At 52.3% G+C, this 19,024-nt stretch overlaps 2 protein-coding genes across 10 annotated transcripts in view; both read right to left on the bottom strand.

The window, feature by feature from the left end:
* The window catches only part of HNRNPM (heterogeneous nuclear ribonucleoprotein M), a 38,512-nt gene extending 36,134 nt beyond the window's left edge, over positions 1 to 2,378 (bottom strand). For all 8 annotated transcript variants that reach the window (XM_037824480.1, XM_037824485.1, XM_037824481.1 and 5 more), the window contains exon 1: positions 2,224 to 2,378. In XM_037824480.1, coding sequence (XP_037680408.1) covers positions 2,224 to 2,336 — 113 coding nt within the window. In that variant the 5' untranslated portion in view covers positions 2,337 to 2,378. The remainder of the gene's footprint in view (positions 1 to 2,223) is intronic.
* Positions 2,379 to 5,805: 3,427 nt separating this feature from the next.
* On the bottom strand, positions 5,806 to 18,232 carry MARCHF2 (membrane associated ring-CH-type finger 2). 2 transcript variants are annotated; one of them, XM_037824507.1, is made up of 5 exons: positions 18,092 to 18,232; positions 14,352 to 14,579; positions 10,161 to 10,356; positions 8,352 to 8,561; positions 5,806 to 6,598 (listed from the first exon to the last, which is right to left on the bottom strand). In XM_037824507.1, the coding sequence occupies exons 2-5, from the start codon at positions 14,525 to 14,527 to the stop codon at positions 6,440 to 6,442; spliced, it is 741 nt and encodes a 246-aa protein (XP_037680435.1). In that variant the 5' UTR covers positions 14,528 to 14,579; positions 18,092 to 18,232; the 3' UTR covers positions 5,806 to 6,439. The 2 variants fall into 2 exon arrangements, with proteins under 2 accessions (XP_037680435.1, XP_037680436.1); XM_037824508.1 differs by lacking the exon at positions 18,092 to 18,232 and adding an exon at positions 17,088 to 17,111.
* Between the last annotated feature and the right edge of the window lie 792 nt (positions 18,233 to 19,024).

Here is a 19,024-nt window from a genome sequence, read left to right as displayed (position 1 = left end):
TAGATGGAACAGACTTCTCATCAGAGTACAACACCTCCTTTCACACCCAGGAGAAAAAACTGCACAAGCCTTTCAACCTGGGGTCCCAGGTGGCCACAGGGAGATTAGAAGAACCAAGTTTCTACTTTCTCACTCACTTCCCAACCCTCAAAAGGCTTTCAAGATAAAAATTCAAATTCCTTAACCACCCCTCTTCTCCTCCTCTTCAGTGGAACAACTTCCTGCCCTCAGCAGGCCAGGGTGGGGGAGGGGCTCCTCCGTGCTCCCTCCCATGACACTCCACTTACTTGTACCACAGCATATCCACCTTACTGAAAATTTGTTACTCAGACTCCTCCCTCTGCACATGGACTTCTTAAAAGCTTTACATTTCAAGAGCTTCATAATGCAAAAAAAAAATTCAGCCACCCTCCTCTGGGGATGGATTTTTAAAGAGCTTTGCTTCTTAACGCACAAAAAAGTTTTCCACAGGCCTTACAAAAGACATCTAAGCGTTGCTAGGTTAAAGTATCCTTCTATTAAATCAGTCCTAGACTTACCTCTACCTTCAGAATCTAAAAGTCCATGCATTACGTTTGTCAAATGAATCCTTCACAAAATGACTGTCTACTTGAAAACTGAAAGCGGAAAAAGGAAATTTTTTTAATGTACCCCGGATACTAAAACCTGTACCTCAACCTTTCGCTGGGCATAGTTCTAAGCAGCACTCCATCCCAACTGTTGTTAACTGCTTTGAGAGGAAAAGCGAAACAGGAAATAAATGTATCTTAGAGTCCTTCAAATACAGCCCTCAAAATCCTCCTAAGCTTCCCTAAACAGATGGGAAAGAGTTAAAATGAACATCCGTTTCCAACGTCGTCAATAGGAAAGTGTTGGGAATACAGGACAACTTTCTCTTGATATGTCAGGCCCAGTAACCATGGTGGAGGTGCAAATTAAATTGCACGTTTAGATACATCTCGTTTCTCCCTACCTAAGGAGAGAAACGACCTGGAATTTTTTTTCCATCTAACAACATAACTGGTATTTACTGAGCGCTCATTAAGTGCTTAACTATATTCCCTCCTGTAATCCCATCTTGTTTCACATAAGCACCGAAAACCCAACTCTTAAAGAAAGAAAGGAAAAAAAAAAAAAAAAAAAACCTCTGTTAATCACATTGCAAATCTGTGGGAAATCAAGTGTTTGCCCACCGTTCTCTTCACTCACCCCAAGACCGCTGGTCGAAGCCGAAATATTTCTAGGCATCTTTCAAGTAAATGTAATCAGAATCAGCAGATTCAGGGGTTCCGGGGAAACTTAAAAACCCAAAGAGCGAGACAGTGCCCCCATCGGGACTCAAAAAAGGTGACGGAGTCTGAATTATAAGCTTCCCCCCCCCCATGATGGAAAACGTCCCTGCAATACGGAAGAAGGCTTTTTTCTCTTTTTGTTTGTTTGCAATACGGAAGAAGGCTTTTTTCTCTTTTACTTTTTGTTTGTTTGTTTGTAAAAGCGAAAGCTGAGCAGCAGGTCCGATCACTTCACAAATACCTAATGCGCACCTGGGGAGAGCGAGCGGGAAGCAAGCAGCGCCTAGAGCCTGGGCCAGAGCGTGGGGCGAGAGGCAGTTCCTAGGAAGGCACTTCCCGTGGCTCGGAGGGGGGGGCGCCTGGGGGGGGGGCAGCGGAGACTGGGGGAGGCGCCCTGACCGGCCTCGAGGCCCTGCCAACACCATCCCCCTCCTCCGCCACCTTTTACTGGAGTTGACCGCGCGCGGGGGCTCTTGGCGCGCGCGCGCTCCCTTCCTTCCCCCCCCCCCGCTTTACAGATCGGGAAACTGAGACCCCGAGCGGGGTGGATGATCCGGCGGCGAAGCCACGCGCCCAAGGTCACCTGACCCGTGAGCCGCCAAGCCGGCCTCGTAACCCGGGCTCTCCCGCTCCGGGGCCCGCGCCATCATTGCTGCGAGCCGAGACTCGGACTGAGGCCTCGGCCTCGTGGTCGGACCCGGCCTGGAAGGGATGAGGGGGTTGAGGCCCGAGAACTGGGGGCAAGGGACGCCCCTTGAAGCGCTCCCGGGGGTCACCTCTGCTCTCGGCGGGCCCTGCGGAGAAGGCCCGGGCCGAGGCCAAGGCCGCGCCGGTGGGGAGGCCGCCAACAGACCTAACGGAGCCGCCGGCGCAAGGCCGCCGGCCAACTCGAGAGGGCCCGGCCCTGCGCAGAGAACAGTGGAATACTCACCCCTTGGGGCCCGGAGCCCCATTGCCGCTCGGCACGACGGGCGCGCCGCCCTCCTCCTCCATTTTGGGCTCCGTCGCCGTCACCTCCGCCGCTGCTTCGACCCCTGCCGCCATTTTCTCCGCGTCTGGGCTTTGTGTGAGGGAGCGGGCTGAGGGCCGCTGCGCCTGCGCGCTCACGTGACCCGGTACGACCAGTAACGCCTGCGCCCGCCGCCACAGGCGCCCGCCTCGGTCCCCTCCCACCCAGGGCCACGCCCCTGCTCTGGGCCACGCCCCCGCCGCGCGCACGCGCGTACCGACAGGTGCTGTTCATTCATTCCCGCAATAGACTCGCAGTAGGCACGTTGGGAATACCTGGTCCGGCCTCAAAATCTAGTAGGGAAGACATAGTCCCCCACACCCGGACCTTGTCACTCCCAGCTTCCTGCAATCCGAGCTGGAGCGAGAGAGACGGCGAAAGTTCTGGCTAGGGAGGGTTCCTGGAAGGTTTATTAGAACTTAAAAGAGCTAGCCAGGCAAGGAGGGCAGAGAGTGGAGAGTGCAGGGAGTAGGACGGGCGTGAAAAGCGCCGTCTCTCTAAGCAAGTAGCATCCTACACTATGAGTAGCTGTGCTCTGTTCTGCCGTTCTCCCCAACCACGTTGGAAGATCCTGGGTTCTCTCACTGCACCCATCAGGACAGAGTATGTGCTCATGGATGCTTCTTCACTGAATGAACAAGCAAAAATCAAAAGGTGATAGGAAGGATGAGCCACAGAGCAGGAGATTCCATTAAGCTAAACTGGGGTTCCTTCCTGCCCGGCCCTGGACTGGCCCTGACTTGGTCCTGCGACCCTGCAGGCACCCTGCCAAGTGTAGGACCTGTATATACCCAACCCGGTGTGTTCACGGCTGTATGGGGGGGGGGTCTGTTTCCTGGGATGGACAATGGCTTGGGGCCCAGGGAAGCACTCAGAGGCCTCAGGCTCCTTTGTCCAGCAGCTCCCTCTCTTTTGGCATCTTTGAAACTGAAATGCTTCACTGGTTCTTGCAGAAGTTCCCTTCTAACCACCAAACTTTCTAGGCTTGACAAGGGAAAAAGATTGGGTCTCCCATCCCTACCCCATCAGGTTCTGGAGCAGTATCTCACTTGCCACACCCTCCTAGCTGCTTAATTCTGTCTGTTGATTCTGACTCAGGTTTGGGAACTCTAAACCCACAGATTAAATCCTGTAGTCCCGCCTGACACACCAGCTAAACCTTTCCAGCTCCACTCCCACATACTTCCTAAACTCATATGGCTCACAGAATTAATTTCCTTCTCTCCCCCTTCCTCAAGCCCCCCTCCTCAACCACCACCCTTCCAAAATCTCTTCTCTGCTAAAGTCCCGTATCCAAACCAACCCTAGACTATAAGGACCCCTGGAGCAGAAGGAGCCTCAAAAATCCGAGTCCTTGTGTCAAGCAAGGCCCAGAGGAGGTGGCAGAGAGCAAAGCAGCAGGGACAAAATGCCACCTCTCTCATTGTTTCTCCCAGTGTGGGTGTGACTGGAGATTAGGAACAAACTAGGCCCTGGTGCAGGAGGCAAAAATCTCTTCAAGGCTGAACACTCATGGGCTGGTTGACTTAATCCAACACTGCTCAGATTCCTTGGTTTTGATATATCCTGAACTATTTCCTTCACATTCACCTTTAAATCAACATTCCCCCTTTTTTTTTCCTTAAAAGAAATGTATTTTGAAATTTTGCTTTATATCACCATACATATTGAAAGCTTGCTATAAATAGGTTATTGTCAAAAATAAATAAGGACGATATTGTTAAATTATAATTCCATCATACATACTGCTAAAGATTCTGAGCTTCCTCTGCTAGAGTTAAAGGATCTTTAAAATCAGCCCAGTGAGTTCATGCATAATGGACATAGGGTTTCTGTTTGGGATGTTGGGAAAGTTCTGGCAATGGATACAGGTGATGTTAGTGCAACATTGTGAATGTGATTAATCCTTCTCAATCATATGCTTGGGAGTGGTTAAGATGGGAAAGTTTATGTTCAATATATATGTTGAAAATATATATATATATATATATATATATATATATTTTTTTTTTTTTTAAAGAGCAACTGAAGAGACAATGACAATAAATGCAACCTGTGATTCTGGACTGGGTCTAATAATGGAGGAGAAAGGCTCAAAGGGACATTATTGGGATGTAAGAAAATATTAGATTATAGTCTGTAGTTTTTCTATCAATGTGAAATGTCTTGAACTTGATAACTGCACTTATGGTGGTTACATAAGTGTATATCCTTGTTCTTAGGAAATGTACATTGGAAGTATTATGTGTTGAAGGAGCATGATATATACAATTTACATTCAAATGTTTAGACAAGAGGGAGAGAGAGAGAAAGAGAAAGAGAGAGATGGATTGACAGAATGATACAGCAAATGTGGCCAAATGTTAAAATTAATGGATCTGGGTATGCAGGAGGGTGTTAGAATTCCCTGTATGGGTTTTGTATTATTTTTGCAGCTGTCCTGTAAGTTTGAAATGACTTCAAAATTAAAAGTTTAAGGGAAGAATAGAAAAAAAAAAAAACCAGCCTAGCACCAGACTGAAACTTTCTCCATGATGTAATTGAAAGTTCTAATACCAGAGATTTGCAGAGGAAATGGCAATTCTCTTCACAATGGCATGCCCTGGAGCCTCTTTACATCATGTCCAAGAGTACCAGAGTTGGACCAAGGGGGTGGTGGGAGGTGGTAGGGGGAACCAGTCCTGTGTAGTGGGTGCAGCTGCAGAGCACCAGCCAGGAGGAAGCACTTGGGTGTGATTCTGCAGTTCTGCAGACCACCACCACATCAGTCACCTAAGTCCTACAGGGCTCTGCCCACCTGTCCAACCTCCTCTCTCTGCCCTTTGGTTAAACACTCCAGCCTCGTGATCCACCATGCTGCTCCAACTCACCAGGCCACTTCTGGCCTTTGCCCTTCGCTGTTGACTGCACCTGTATCACTCTTCTCCACTGCGTCCCTCCCCCTTCAAGTCCAGGGCAGAAAGGGATACCAGGCTGGGATTCACAAAATAGAATGTTCCAGATGCCGTGCTAGGCCCTCAGAGAGGAGGGACCCCACTTGAGCCTCAGTTTCTACATCTGCAAATGCAGTGAATAGCAGAACCTGAGAACCTGCCTTTCAGGGCTGCTGTGAGCATCAAATGCAGCCCTGGGCAAGGAGCCCTCCAATGTAAAAAAGCGGGTTGCAGAAAGCGCTCGGCATGTAGGTGGTAACAGCCTCCTGGAGGGCTGAGCAACCCCAGCTCCAGTTCCTACAGCTGGGGAGAACCTTAGCCAAATGCTTCCTTGCTCAGTCTTCTCACCTGTAAAATGGAGGTAATGCCTCTTCTCCCCCCACTCCCACCCCCAAGGGTGGCTGTGAGATTCAGAGGCAAAATGCCTATGAAGGCTCAGAAGTAGACACCCCTCCGGTGGCCTTGCCAAGTGTGGACATCACCACCATTAGCTATTAGCAAGTGTAAAGGGCCCAGCGCCATATCTGGCTCATGGTAGATGCAAAATAAGTGGAAACAATTCTCTCGCATGTATTTTTAAGATGATTTATTATATAACCCCACTACCTGCTCTTCCCTTAAAAGCTCAGAGTTGGCTTCTGTCTGTGTTTTCTGTGACAGATCCCTCAAAACAAGCTGAGGGCCTTTTTACCTCCAAGTGGCCCGATTGCCTTTGGGTCCCATGCCCCTCACTCGGAGGCCTTGCCTCAGAAAAGTAACTGATAAGTCCATTTCACCCAGCACGAGTGCCTTTTATTCATCCAGGGTGGGTTTTTTGAAATGCAGTGTGACTTTATAAAGTCAAGAGTGCCAGGAAAGCAAGTCTGCCAAGTGCAGAAAAGCGCAAGAAGCTGGCCAGACCCTCATGGGCTGGAGGGCACCCTCGACCCGCCAGCCATGGCTGCTGGCCTGAAAAGGTGCCTAGTGGACCTCAGAATGAGATCAGGGTGCCCACTCTGTCCAGAGCTCAGGACCACATCCATCTGTCCTCATTGTGTACAACAGTGTGCAAAAAAGCTGAAAATGTATTCACACAGGACCACAGAACAGGCTCTGCCTGGCATCTCTGGGCCTAGAAGCATTCTAGCCGTGCAGGAAGGGTTGGGCAGTTTCTGTCCTTCCAAATGCCAGGATGTCCCCAGGGCAGGGCCCTGATGGCTCGACCTTCACACAGGCGTCTCCTCTGCCCCCTTCTTCAGGAGTCCAGCTGCGAGTGAGCAGTGCTGGGTGCCCTCGGAGCCATCCATGTCCCTGATCTTCAGGCGGACTTTCTGGTTGGTCCTTCTCCACTCAGAGTACAGCTGGCAATGGTAGCGGAAGGAGACCTGTGGGACAGTGCCGAAGTGGGCGGGAAGGCCATGCTGGCCTCCACCCCCAAGGAGGATACCTGGGACCACATGGCACCTGCCTTGGCCAGAACCCAGGCAGGGCTCATGGTTCCAGAAGCAGAGATAGTATGTGGGTGTTTCTCTGCGCACTCACAACCATTCACTGTCCTTGGGAAACTCCCCACCAGCCTTCTGAGTCCTGCAAGGGTGTGGTGTTGTCCAGCAGGGGAGCAAGGAGTTCCCCCCCACCCTTGGGTTTTTCCTCCTGCTAATCATTCCCCCGTCCACTGGGTGGGTGCAAAGTGATACAGCCTCATGAAAAGGACTAGATGTCAATGGGTCATGATACAGCAAAGGTGGCAAAATGTTAAAAGGCGGTGAGCTTTGGGGTGGGGTGGGAGAAATGCTGAAGTTCTCTGTTTGGTGTCTGTATTAGTTTTGCCACTGTCCAGTAAGTTCGAATTCAACATAAAAAGTAAAAAAAAAAAAAAGTCAATGGTTCATACCCTTTGACCAAGCAAACAAGTTCCCAAGAAACATTTGCACAGGTGCCCAAAGCATTGTTCATAATGGGGAAAAAAATTAAGTAAGCATTGGAAAGAATCCCAGTGCCCAATCAAAAGGGATTGGGATTGGTTGTATAAATACGGTATATTCATACAATGAAAGACTGCTAGGCGGCTGTGTGTGTGCTTTTTAAAGGACACTAGATAAGTGCAAACAAGCAGACTACAAAACGGTATCTATGATTTGATCCTATTGTATAAAAAATATATATACTGGTGGGTGGTTGTATTAAAAGATAATCCTTGATGATGGAAAGGTTTTGGCAGTGGATGATGGTGATGGAAGCACAACTTTGGGAATGTAATTACCACTGCTGCATTGTACATTTCAAAGTGGATAAAATGGGAAATTTTAGGTTGTATGTAAGCTACCAGGAAAAAAAATATATAGAATTGTACAACACAAAGAGTGAACCCTGATGTAAATGATGCACTATAGTTAATAGTTAATAGTATAGTAATAATACTGTTTCATCAATTGTTATAAAGGTACCACACTCACACCAAATGGCAGTAATAGGGAAAATTGTATGAGAGTGGGGGTATATATGGGAACTCTGTACTCTCTGTGGGACTTTTCTGTAAACCTACAACTGCTCTAATAAAAAAAGAAAAGAGAACAATTTCTTGAGCAGGGGACCCCACACAGCTGGACAACAGTGGTCATGTCTGAGGGGAGAGACTTTGGGGCACTGATACTTTCCCAGCAAGGATTCTAATGCCTGCCTGCATCCTGGAACTTCACCACCTGCCCTCCCCCCGGTGTCTGTCTGTCTGTCTCTCCCAGCTCACTCTCTCCCAGTCCTCTCTATCTCTTTCTCCTGCTCCTTCCCGGTCTGTCTCTCTGTCTCGCTTGCAGTTAGGCAGGCTCAGAATTAGCGAGTCCTGCATTCAGGCCTAGTGGCCTCGAAGCAGAAGGCTTGCACCCAGCTCAGGGCTTTCCTGGACCACTCAGAAACCTGGACCTTTGTCAGGCTTGGAACCTGAGGCTTAGTGAAAACCCCGGGTGGTCTCAGGAGGCTGCACTTGCTTGTCCAGCTCCAGCTCCCCCAACCAGGGCCATAAGCAGAGGCAGGCCGGGAGCCCCTCGCGCCCCACTCACCACCACACCCCCAAAAAACCTGACCTGGCTGCTTGGAGCTGGAGACCCCCAGATGCCTGAGCTCCAGCTGGCAGCCACTCACCAGTGTCCAGAGGATGTAGATGGTGAAAAGGGCAATAGTGAGGGCAATGAGCCCCACAGCCTCAAGCTGGCTGTGGAGACGGAGATGGTCCTGAGCCCCCCGGAGGCACAGCCAGCCTGAGATGGCGGCCAGAGGCGTGATGAACAGAAAGCACACCATGTCGCAGCACAGCGTCCGCTTCTCCGTCCTGGGCCCTGGGTCCTTCAGCCACTGGCAGCAGGAGCAGATGGGGGTGAAGGGAGAGGGGGAGAGGAGCTGCTGAGGGGGGCTTCATGCTGCTTTCCTGCCCCCATCCTGGGAACGGGCTGCAGGACCCCCAGGCCCTGAGCCTTCCTCTGCTGACACCCAGTTGGATCACTGGGCCCTGCTTGGGGGCTCCAGAGCCATGGGGCCTGGCAAACAGATCTGGCCCTCCCAGACTCCCTCCCTCCCCTCCTTCCCCTGCACTCCCCTCTCTCCATTCCTTCCTCCTCCCTTCCTTCTTCCTAAAATGCTTATTGAGCCTACAGTGAGCCAGGCCCTGCTAAGTGCTGGGGATACAGTGTGAAGGACAGAAAGGGTCACTGCCCTTTCAGAACTCCCATGTGGGTGAGGGGAGGTATGAAGCGGGATGGGTGGTTATGAGACGGGAAGGCCTTGCTGAGGAGGTGGCACTGAGGGGGACTGAGGGACCACGAGGAACCACATGAGGAATGGGGGGAGACAACGTTCCAGACTGCGGGAAGAGCCATGCAAAGGCCCTGAGGTTGGTGAGTGCCTTGCCTAAGGCAAGGTGCAGTGAAGAGGAGGTCTGAGTGGCTGGAGCATGGATGCAGGCAGGGGTGAATGGTGCGGGCAGGGGCCACAACTCCCTCTGACTACTCTCCCAAGAGCCCAGCTCTCAGGGTAGGGTGGGGGCCACTTTGGAAGCCCACAGTCCCTGGGCCTCCCCGTCATGGTCCTGACCACTCTTGGGTAGTGCTCGACAGCCTCGAGGCCCTGACGCCTCAGCCCAGTGACATCTGCCCTGCAGCTCTCAGACACCCATGCCAAGCTGCCAGGGAGGAGCCCATCGGGCATCCAGGGGGCTTGGCAGTGCCCTATCTCAATCCCAACCCATCACACTCAGGCTAAAGTTTAACCTCCTCGGCACAGCCCACAAAGCCCAGGGCAGCCTCCTCTGCCCCCCTTTAGGCCACTCTCCTGCCTTTACTTGCCCCCACCCCAGCCATGCTGGCTTCTTTAAGAATACCAAATTTTCTGTGACCTCAGGGCCTTTGCACACACAGTGCCTTCTGTCAGGAATGCCCTGCCCCCGGGTTCTTTGTAATGCTGGCTCCTTCTGACCCCTTAGGTCTCAGCTTGGGGTTCACCTCTTGTCAAGGTCTTTCCTGAGCCCTCAAATTCAGTCGCCCCGTGCATACTCCCCCACCCCCACCCCGCAACGTGCTTCCCTCATGGTACAACTGCTCCCAGCAACCAGCTGCTTCACTTATTTCAGGGGACTTCAAACTCCATAAGCATTAGCAGGTCCCATATGTCTTGCTGGCGGCTGGGTCCCCAGTGCCGAGCACAGGGCTGGCCAGGCACCCAGGAGGTGCTCAAGCAAGTTTGCTAATGAAAGAATGGATCAGTACAGGGAGGGGGCACAGAGCTTGGCAGGCCTGGAACCTCTGCCCCCTCACACACCCATCCATCATCAGCAGAATCTACCCCTGGGCTGGGTGGGGGTGGGGAATGAGAGAGCGCTACCCTATAGAGAAGCTTCTTCCCCACCCCTGCCTGCCTTCCTCCCCACTGCCCGCCCCAAGCTCAAGTTCCCAAGAGTACCTCTATGAGGGGCCGGGGCTGCTTCTCCACCGCAAACTCTGTGTGGCATAGCTCACAGTAGCTGGTGTTGGACGAAGAAAGCCACCTCTCCAGACAGCTCTTGTGCACAGCGCCGAGTGTGCCAGTGCAGTCACACGGAGACAGCAGACTCTCCCCATTCGCCCCCTCATGGCAGATCCGGCAGAAGGGACCATCACTGGACAAAGAGAGATGACACATGAACAACTCTTGTGCTTCTTGCCCATACCTGCTTCTCTACCCACTGGAGCACAAGGTTACTGTTTCCACCATGCCGCCAGTTGGCGAACTCCTACTCATCAATCAAAGCCCAGCTCCAAATGTCCTCTCTGTTGGGAAGCCTTCCCACTCTGTCAAGTGGAGTGATATGCTCCCTCTCCAGGGCTCCTCTAGCACCTCTTCGGGCCCAAGAGGAGCATCTGTCATACCTGCCTGCCCAGCATCCACTCTCCCTTTACCTGCCAATACCACTGTGATTGTCCCGGACAACCACCCCACCCCCAACTCTTGGTCCTTAAGGACTAGGGCAGAACTAACAACATCCCAGATGACCTCAGTCCTGGCCAATCAGAACACTATACACCTCTGGTCACAGGGACCAACTCAAGGAAGGGCATGTGTGATGCAATCAGAGGCCCTGGGAATTGATTCCTGCAATTCTTTTTTCTTCCCCTCTAAACACCAGAATTGCTGGCGGTAAGGCTGATGTAAGCCTGGAGCTGCTGGCAGCCGCCTGGTCCCCCCATGGAGCCTGTGAATGATGCCAACTCAGACAGAGCAGAGCCAAGAGACAGGGAGGGGCAGATTCTCAAGGACACTGCCGGAGGCTCTGGATCTAGCTGCACCTGCAGGCCATGCTGCCTGAGAAACCTGAGAGTCCTGGGAGAAAGAGCTCACCTGCTCCTCTGCCCCAGTGAGGAGGGGGAAATGGACATAAAAGCCACTTCAGGAAAGTCTTCAGGCCCAGCTCAATCTCTGGGGCAGCTGGGTCCTTTCTCAGGATGCTCAGAAGGCTGGAGATATGGCCTGGGCCCACCCCATTCACCCACTCAGGCTGTACAGCATTATCCACCACAGAGCAGCTGTTTTCTCTCCATTTGTCAGACTCTGGGCTGCGGCGCCCCGAGCAGACCTTGCATGTTTGCCTTCCTGTCGGTTCTGTCCCTGACCTGCTCTATCCCCTGCAATATCAGAAGGGCGATATCAGAAGGGCGAGCCCAGGCTCCATGCAGCCCACACCCTGCCCCACCACCACCACCACACACACGACACACAAAAAGTTAACAGGAAAGAAATCCCTGCCCCAGACGCCAGCTCAGGGAAGTGGAAGTGACGAGAACCTTCAGGAAGGGCCACATCAGCTTGGAGTTTGTCCCAGAGAATCACGGAAAACTTTGGAAGGGCAAGTTCAAAGAAAACAAAAATAAACTTACATGTTCATGGAGCATGGAGCATGATCTATACAGCTTACTCTCAAAGGGTTAGATAAAGGGAGGGAGGGAGAGGGAGGAGGGGAGGGAGGGAGGGGAGGAGAGAAAAGGAAGAGGGAGGGAGAGAGGAGAAAGAAAGAAGGAGGGAGAGAGAGAAAAGGGGAGAGACAGGGAGAGAGGGGGAGGGGAGAGAGAGAAAGGGAGGAAGGGAGGGAAGGAAAGGAAGAAAGGAAGAAAGGGTAAATGCAGCAAAAGGCTAAAAGTTGGTGGATCTGGGTATCTGGGTATGGGTATGTTGGAGTTCTCTGTATGGGTTTGTATTATTTTTCCAACTGTCCTATAGGTTTGAGATTATTTCAAAATAAAGTTTCAAAACAACAAAAAACACACCAAAAAAACATTTATTGAGTACTATGTGCCAAACAGCTTTCTAAGTGCAATGTCTGGATTAGCTTGTTTCATTCCCAAAATTAGCCTAGAAGACATGCTCTTTTTATCCCCATTTTACAGATGGAGAAAGTGAGGCCCTGAGAGGCTAAGTTATTGGCCCAAACTGCAGTGAATAGCCCACAAAGCTCGGACTGGAACCCAAGCCTTGCTACAGGAACTGTGTGCCCTTAGCTACTCACAGCCTGGGGAGAAAGGGGGGGCAGAGGGACCAGGAGGGTGCCAGACACTGGCCCCAAGCCTTTGTGGACCTTCCTAGAGATGCCCCCTGGGCCTTCCTCTCTGCTGTCTGCAGGTTTCAGAGTCCCAAACTCTCCACCCAGACTAGGCTCTGCTGGGGTCTTTCCAGGGGCTCCCCAAGAAGCAGGGTCCCCTTGAGGCAAATGCAAGGCTTGATTCCTTATTGTCATGGAACCAGCCGGGACACAAACACAGGGGATGACATCTTTGAGGCCTGTCCCTGCTGCTCTCAAATGGCAGAGTCTCAGCTAGGAGAAGGAGGAGTTACAGGGCTGGGGACAGTGTGTGGCCTCTGCCAAACCCAGCACCTCCCAGCTGCAGCAGGAGGATCCCCACTTTCTTCCTGGGAGACTGGCCAGGAGGCTTTTAGATGGCCACGTCTGGCTGGGGAATGTTTGCCTCAGGCCACTGAATTGCAGTGGTGGGGGCGGAAGCCACAAGGTCAGCCTGCCCATGGTGGCAATGCCAAGAGACAGATCCAAGCGGCCCTGTGGCCTCAAGGAGTGCGACTGTCCTGACCACCAGCCAGCCCTTCATACAGCAGGACTGAAGAAAGGATCTCTGGGAAACAGGCATGAACTGACCACTCTGCTGCTTGCCCCTTGCCTGGGTCTCTGAGGGCTGCAGGAGAGGCTGGTGGGACCAAACGAACTTCTCCCCCTTGAGCCAGAGCCTTGAGTTTCAAGCCTCAGCTCCCAGTGACCCTGGCAGATGTCCAGCTCCTCTGGGCCTCAGTTTCCCTAAATGTAAAAAGGAAGGGTGGGGCAAGGCAGAGTCACTCACTCACTGAGCATTCCTCGTGCACAGCTCCTCAGGAATTGCACATAGGAATACCCTGCCATAGTCAGCGCCCCCACTGCCCCCGACAACCCTGGCTAGGAGGCCCTGGGTCCACAAAGGGTCCTCTCACTCCCAGCCTGGCTTGATTAGCACAGATCCCATCCTGCTGTTCACAGACAACATGGAGACATAAAACCAACACCCCAGAGAAAGCCCAGAAGGAAAACACCCAATCTGATCGAGGGTCAGGGAAGGCTTCCAGGAGGAAGTGACCCAGGCAAAGCCTTGGAACACAAGTAGCAGTTCTTTCTTCCTCCAAACCTCACAACAAGGCTTACATCAGCTTGTTTTTACTTTTTAATGAAAAGCTTATTAATTGAATTGTACCAAACAAACATCCTGACACTACCCAAAATCTGAAAAACTGAAAAGAAAGAGGGATCATTTAGAATTCTATTTCCCCTAACCAACCTGGTCGCTATTTGAAATCTGTGTTAAAATGGATTGAAGTTCTTGTGGGATTTCATTAAAATGCTTTTTCTTGGAGCCAATAACAAATGGGTGAACCAGGCAGATTCTGTGCACGGATAGGTCCTAGGAGGCCAGTGTGGAATGTTTTTTGGTTTTTGTTTGTTTCTTTCACAATTTTTATTACGGTAACATATCTACAACATAAAACTTCCCACTTTAAGCACTTTCAAGTATATAATTCGGTGGCAGCCCAGAGTTTTAATTAGGCATATTTTACCAAATGCTTACTAGGGGGCAGACCCCATTCTGGGTACTTTAGGTGGCCACAGCCACAAATTCTCAGAATGACCCAAAGAGGAAGGTGTCCCTATTTCAGAGACACAGGTGGTAAAGCAATGTGTTGCAGCTCACTCAGGGAAGAGGTGTCTCTCAGGATTTGAGTGCAGGCAGTGCATCCACGGCCTGCACTCCTAAGAGCTTCCTTACACTGCTGTCCCAAACTATGAGTTACCTGCCAACATTTGACCTTCAAATTCCACATAATAATTTGGAATTCTGGCTTTTTCCTGAAGGCTCAGACCTGACCAGCCTGGGCTTCTGTTTCCTTTTGTTAATCACTGTTTGGAGCCAAGAAGTGCCTCATATTCTCCACGAGCCTCACTGAGCAAGGCCCCTTCCCTGTTTAATTTACCCACTGGGGACCCTCTTGATTGGGGGGGGGGGGGTCCTGATCCCTTTTGGAGGAAATCACTCGGCCCAGAGAATGAAGAGAACACAGATGGGATGCCCATCCTTGTGCCCTTACCTTGGTGTGTCCAAGGCCCGGATGACAGTGGAGAGGAGCCGGCCATCCCTCGACGTCACCTGTGCCACGTACTGGGGCGGCCCGAGGCCTGCAGCCTCCACAACCTTGGGGAAGGCAGAGCTGCCAGAGCAGTCACACAGGGAGCCGGGGAGGTGGCAGCAGTCGCCCGTCGTCATGGCCACAGGGAGACCCACGTCCTCAGGGCTTGAGGCCCATGGTCCCAGGAGCCTGGGGAGAAGCCAGCAGGCAGGATAGTTAAGGGACCAGGTTTTGAGTCCCAGCTCTAGGGACCACAAAGAAGAGACTCACCTCTATGAGCCTCAGTTGCCAGCTCTATAAAACGGGGCTTTGAAGAGGGGCTGTGAGGTCTCAAGATAGCACTTACAACTCAGCCCAGGCCTGACACACAGTAGGTGTTCAGATACTGTCAGCTTTAACTCTCCTTAATAGAGCCAGCCAGGGTCCCATCCTCCGAGCAGCAACTCCCCAACCTGCAAACCACCTTCCAACCTCACCTTCCCGGACACAGTAATGGCACTCAACAGTTATTGAGCACCTACTATGTGCCAGCCTCCACAATTGGTGCATCTCAAGGCCAGAACCACCCCACACCATCCAACCACATAGAGGATTTGGATTCAGCTGCTCTCCTGGGGTGTTGGACTCAGAGCATCTGAGCCTGCCTTTGAGTGGAGCAGAACTGAGCTGGGAGCTTGGCCCCTGACCTGAACAGTCAGTCCCCTTGACTCTCGGAGCATTCAGGACTCCTTGGCTCAGACAACCCCAGCCATCAAGCAAGTGGCACAGGCCAAGGAAGACTACAGCAGCCTCTGAGCCATCCATCTGTTCCTGGCAGACAGCTAGAGCCTTAGGCAGTGATTCTGCAGTCTACTGTGGATGGGGAACTCTCAGGACTCTGCCCCCCAGGGTCTGACCAGCAAAACAAGAACCCGAGGCAACCTACCCCCACCCCATCCCAGAGCTGGCCAATGAGACTTAAAAGAGGGCTCCTCATTCCCTTCACGTGTTTCCCTCTGAGAATTTCATGAAAGTAACAGAGATCTCTCCAGGAGCCCCCATGAAGCCAGTACAGATGCCTTAGACCTAGGTTAAGGGTCTGTCCCCAACCTGTCTAGCCCCTGGGTCTTTGTCTCCAGGAGTGAGTCTCCCCCACAGTGTTCAGAAACCACAAGTGAAGGGGCCAGTCAGGCACCCACTGAGGTACACCCACAGTCAGCTTTCACCAACCCCTGCCAGTCAAAATCTGAGACCTATAGCGAGAGGGCAAGAAAAGCAGCATCTGCTATTGACTAACCCTTTGAACCAGGACAGCTTCAATGCCCTCTGCATAGCCCAGCCTGGAGCTCTCCTGGCCCAACATGCCCTTCTGGGCCTCCCCAGTTGGGTCAATGTAGGCCAGATAAGCAAGTATCTGCCCAAAGGCACGGGGAGCTGGAAGGAAGGCTGCACGACTGAGATAACATCCAGAGCCCAGCAGCCAGGCTGTGGGGCCCTGTACGCTGCTGTCCCTTCCAAGGGATGTATCTATAATGCAGGGCCTCTCCAAGTGAATGCATGTAGAGGGGAGCCCATTCTTTCCGCCCCACTGAAAATCATCTAGACCAGGATCACTTAACATTTCTGCAAGTAACTGGGAGTTACCAGAACCATCCCGGAGCCCATATACTAAGTTCTGTCATTTCTTTTACCATCAAGGGAAAAAAAAAAAAAAAACACTGGTAAGTCTGCTAATGCAAGGCCCACAAATCTCCAAAATAATAAAAGCAGCTTCTGTTTAATAAGCACCTAATGCTTGCCAAGTACTGAGTTAAGCAGTCTGCATGCCTATTCAACAACTCGCTGAACTCCAAATGGTTGTTATAAGTGTCCCCTTCAAGGGTCATTGCCCCAAGGAGACATTCCCTGACCACCCTGGCTGAAGTGCTAGTAGAGCCCAGGTTACTTTCTTCCCAGCACGTGCCCCTGTTTGAAAGGCTCTTATTTCTTTGACTACTTGTTTAACCATGTCTGTCTTCCCATGCTTTGGTGAGTCTGGTGAAGGGGGGACTGTGTCACACTTGCTCCCTGCTGTTACCAGCTCCTGGCACCGTGTCTGGCACAGAATTGCTACATTAATTCTTGTGGCTTTAATTTTTCATCCCCTACTCTGTGTGAAAACAGAGTGGGAGAACAGGTCTTCTGACCCCCAGACCCTCATCTGCCAGTCCCTAGGGTGGGAAGCAAGAAAGGTTTCGAGGTTAAAGGGCCAAGCAAGCTACCAAGGCTTGGGCTTGGGGAAGGTCAAACTCAGAGCTGGACACAAGGATAGGGGTGGCTGCAGGTTGGATGCAGCTCTGGGGCTGCTGCAATAGGAGCGGAGCCAACTCCTCAGGCAGACTTTGCCCGGGGCCTGGGAGATGTCTTTCACTGAGTCTTCTCAACAAATCTACAAAATAAGTCTTCTAATTACCCCTCTCTGATAGATAAGGAGACTGAGGCTCAGAGAGGGACAGCTCTTGCTGAAGGTTACACAGCAAGAAAGGGACAGTGCCAGGATTTGAACCCAGGCAGTCCAGTCAGTGGGTCTGGATTCCTTGGGTCCTGGAACAAGTCACTTTGTTTCTTTGGGTCTCCTCCTCTTCCACTGTCAAATACGCTGATGGAGTGGGTAGACTATGCCTTCTGAGGGACCTCTTGAGAAGGAGACCCAGGATCAATTCCTCCAGGGAAGCTTACCCTGGGCTAGGCCTGTCCGGGGAGGTGCTGGGGTACGTTTTCCCAGGCTCCTTTTCCTGAGGGCAAAGAATTAGAGGAAGATGAATCAGAGGGCAAGCTGCTTCACTCTCTGAGCCTCCGTTTCCTCTTCTGGAAAACGGGGGTCATGAGGATACCCAGCTCATAAGTCAGTCAATATTAAGAAGTCAATAAATCTTAACTGTTATTACAAGTACCATCATCAGGTTACAGAGTTGTTGAGAGTCTGATGGGCCCAGGCACAGTCAGTGCCTGCATACCATAAGTGCTCAGTACAAGCTCACCATGTATTGGATAAAGATGTAGGCTGTGAAATGCATTCATCCCTCCTGTATGCCCTGTGGCCACAGAGGGGGGTGAGTCCAATTCCTCCTTCAGTACTTCCAAGGCCCTGCATCTGAGGCCAGGTTCCCATCCCAGCTCTGCTCCTTATTTTCTCCTTATTTGCTGTGTGACCCTGGGCAAGACACTTAACCTCTCTGAGTCCGGATTGTCTCATCTGTAAAACAGGGAACATTTCTAGAACTTCCACCTCTCTGGTTCCTGGAGGACTGAATGCACTAATAACACAAATTCTGGCCATCCTATTTTGAGCTCCCACTACGTGCCAGACACTGTGCTAAGACCTCAGTGCACAGTGCTTGGCAGGGTCTGATATTTACAATTTTCCAGGCAGACTGCCTCCGTGAAGAGGGCTGGGAAGGACATTGGCTACTGACCACCTACTGTGTACCGGGTGCTTGGCACATCCACCACCTCCTGAATCCTCTCACCAACCCAAAAGATTGGCACTGGGATGCCCCCGTTTCACAGGAAGGGAAACTGAGGCTCAGGGAGGCACCGACTGGGTGCCGGGCCCTGGGAGCCTCCCGCCGCCCTCGAGACGGGCACTGCGACCCCCACGTCCCGGGAGAGGCTGAGGCCTCGAACCCGCAGCCGGCCCACGGACCCGCGTCTCGCGGCCCCACCCGCCGGCCCGCGCCTACCTGATCCGCGGCCGGGCCGGGCGGCCGCGCAGGCCCCTCCGCACACCCCGGCCCGGGTCCCGGCCCGGCCGGGCCCGTCAGCGATACTAGCCCCACTCGGGCTGGCACCTGCGTCCGGGCACCGCCCGCCGAGCCGACAGCGCCGCGGGCCAATGGCGACCGCCTACCCCCCGCGCTGGCCAATCGCCGTGCACATGCCGCCCCGGGAGGCGGGGCCGGGGGCGACCAGGCCGATCTGGGCCGCACAGACCCCGCGGCGCCGCAGCCGCTGGCTCCGCCCCTGCCGCCTACAGGCTCCGCCCCCAACCCCGGCCCCTGGCGGCCCGGTCCCGGGCTCCAGCGGGGGTGGCAGCGCCACCTGCCGACGACCAGTGCTGGTTAATAATTAAAACTTTGCAGAGTTCGGCGTGACACCCCGCAAAGCGCTTGGTAAGTGTTCATCACCTCCCTTCCGTGTCTCATCAATCCTGGGGGAGGAAGAAACCGTATGATTACATTTCACAGAGGAGAAAACAGAAGCTTAGAGAGGTTGAGGGCCGTGGCTCCTGCCTTAAACCAACAACATTCTTTCATGCATGCATGCCTTTATTCATTTATTCAGTAATGTTAATTGAGGGCCTATTATAAGCCAGGCACTGCGCTGGGCTCTGGAGACACAATGCTGAGTTAGACAAACATTGTTTCCCTCGTGGACCTCAATCTAGGGAGTGAGACAGACATTAATATATAATTACCTAATTACAACTATGATAAATTGTAGTGAGTGAGGAGGGCATATTGTGTTGCAAGAACTTGAATAATTTGGGAAGTCCGAAAATATTTCCTTGAGAAGAAGCGATTGAGCTGACATCTGAAGTATTAGTAGAGGTTAACAAGGAGAAAACATTGGGAAAGAGTCCTGGGCAGAGGGGTCAGCACATGCAAAGGCCCTGA

Source organism: Choloepus didactylus (genome assembly GCF_015220235.1).
Source record: "Choloepus didactylus isolate mChoDid1 chromosome 25 unlocalized genomic scaffold, mChoDid1.pri SUPER_25_unloc2, whole genome shotgun sequence".
Lineage (NCBI taxonomy): Eukaryota > Metazoa > Chordata > Mammalia > Pilosa > Megalonychidae > Choloepus > Choloepus didactylus.
Note: the sequence above shows the minus strand (reverse complement) of the source record. Positions and strands in the feature narration are given on the sequence as shown.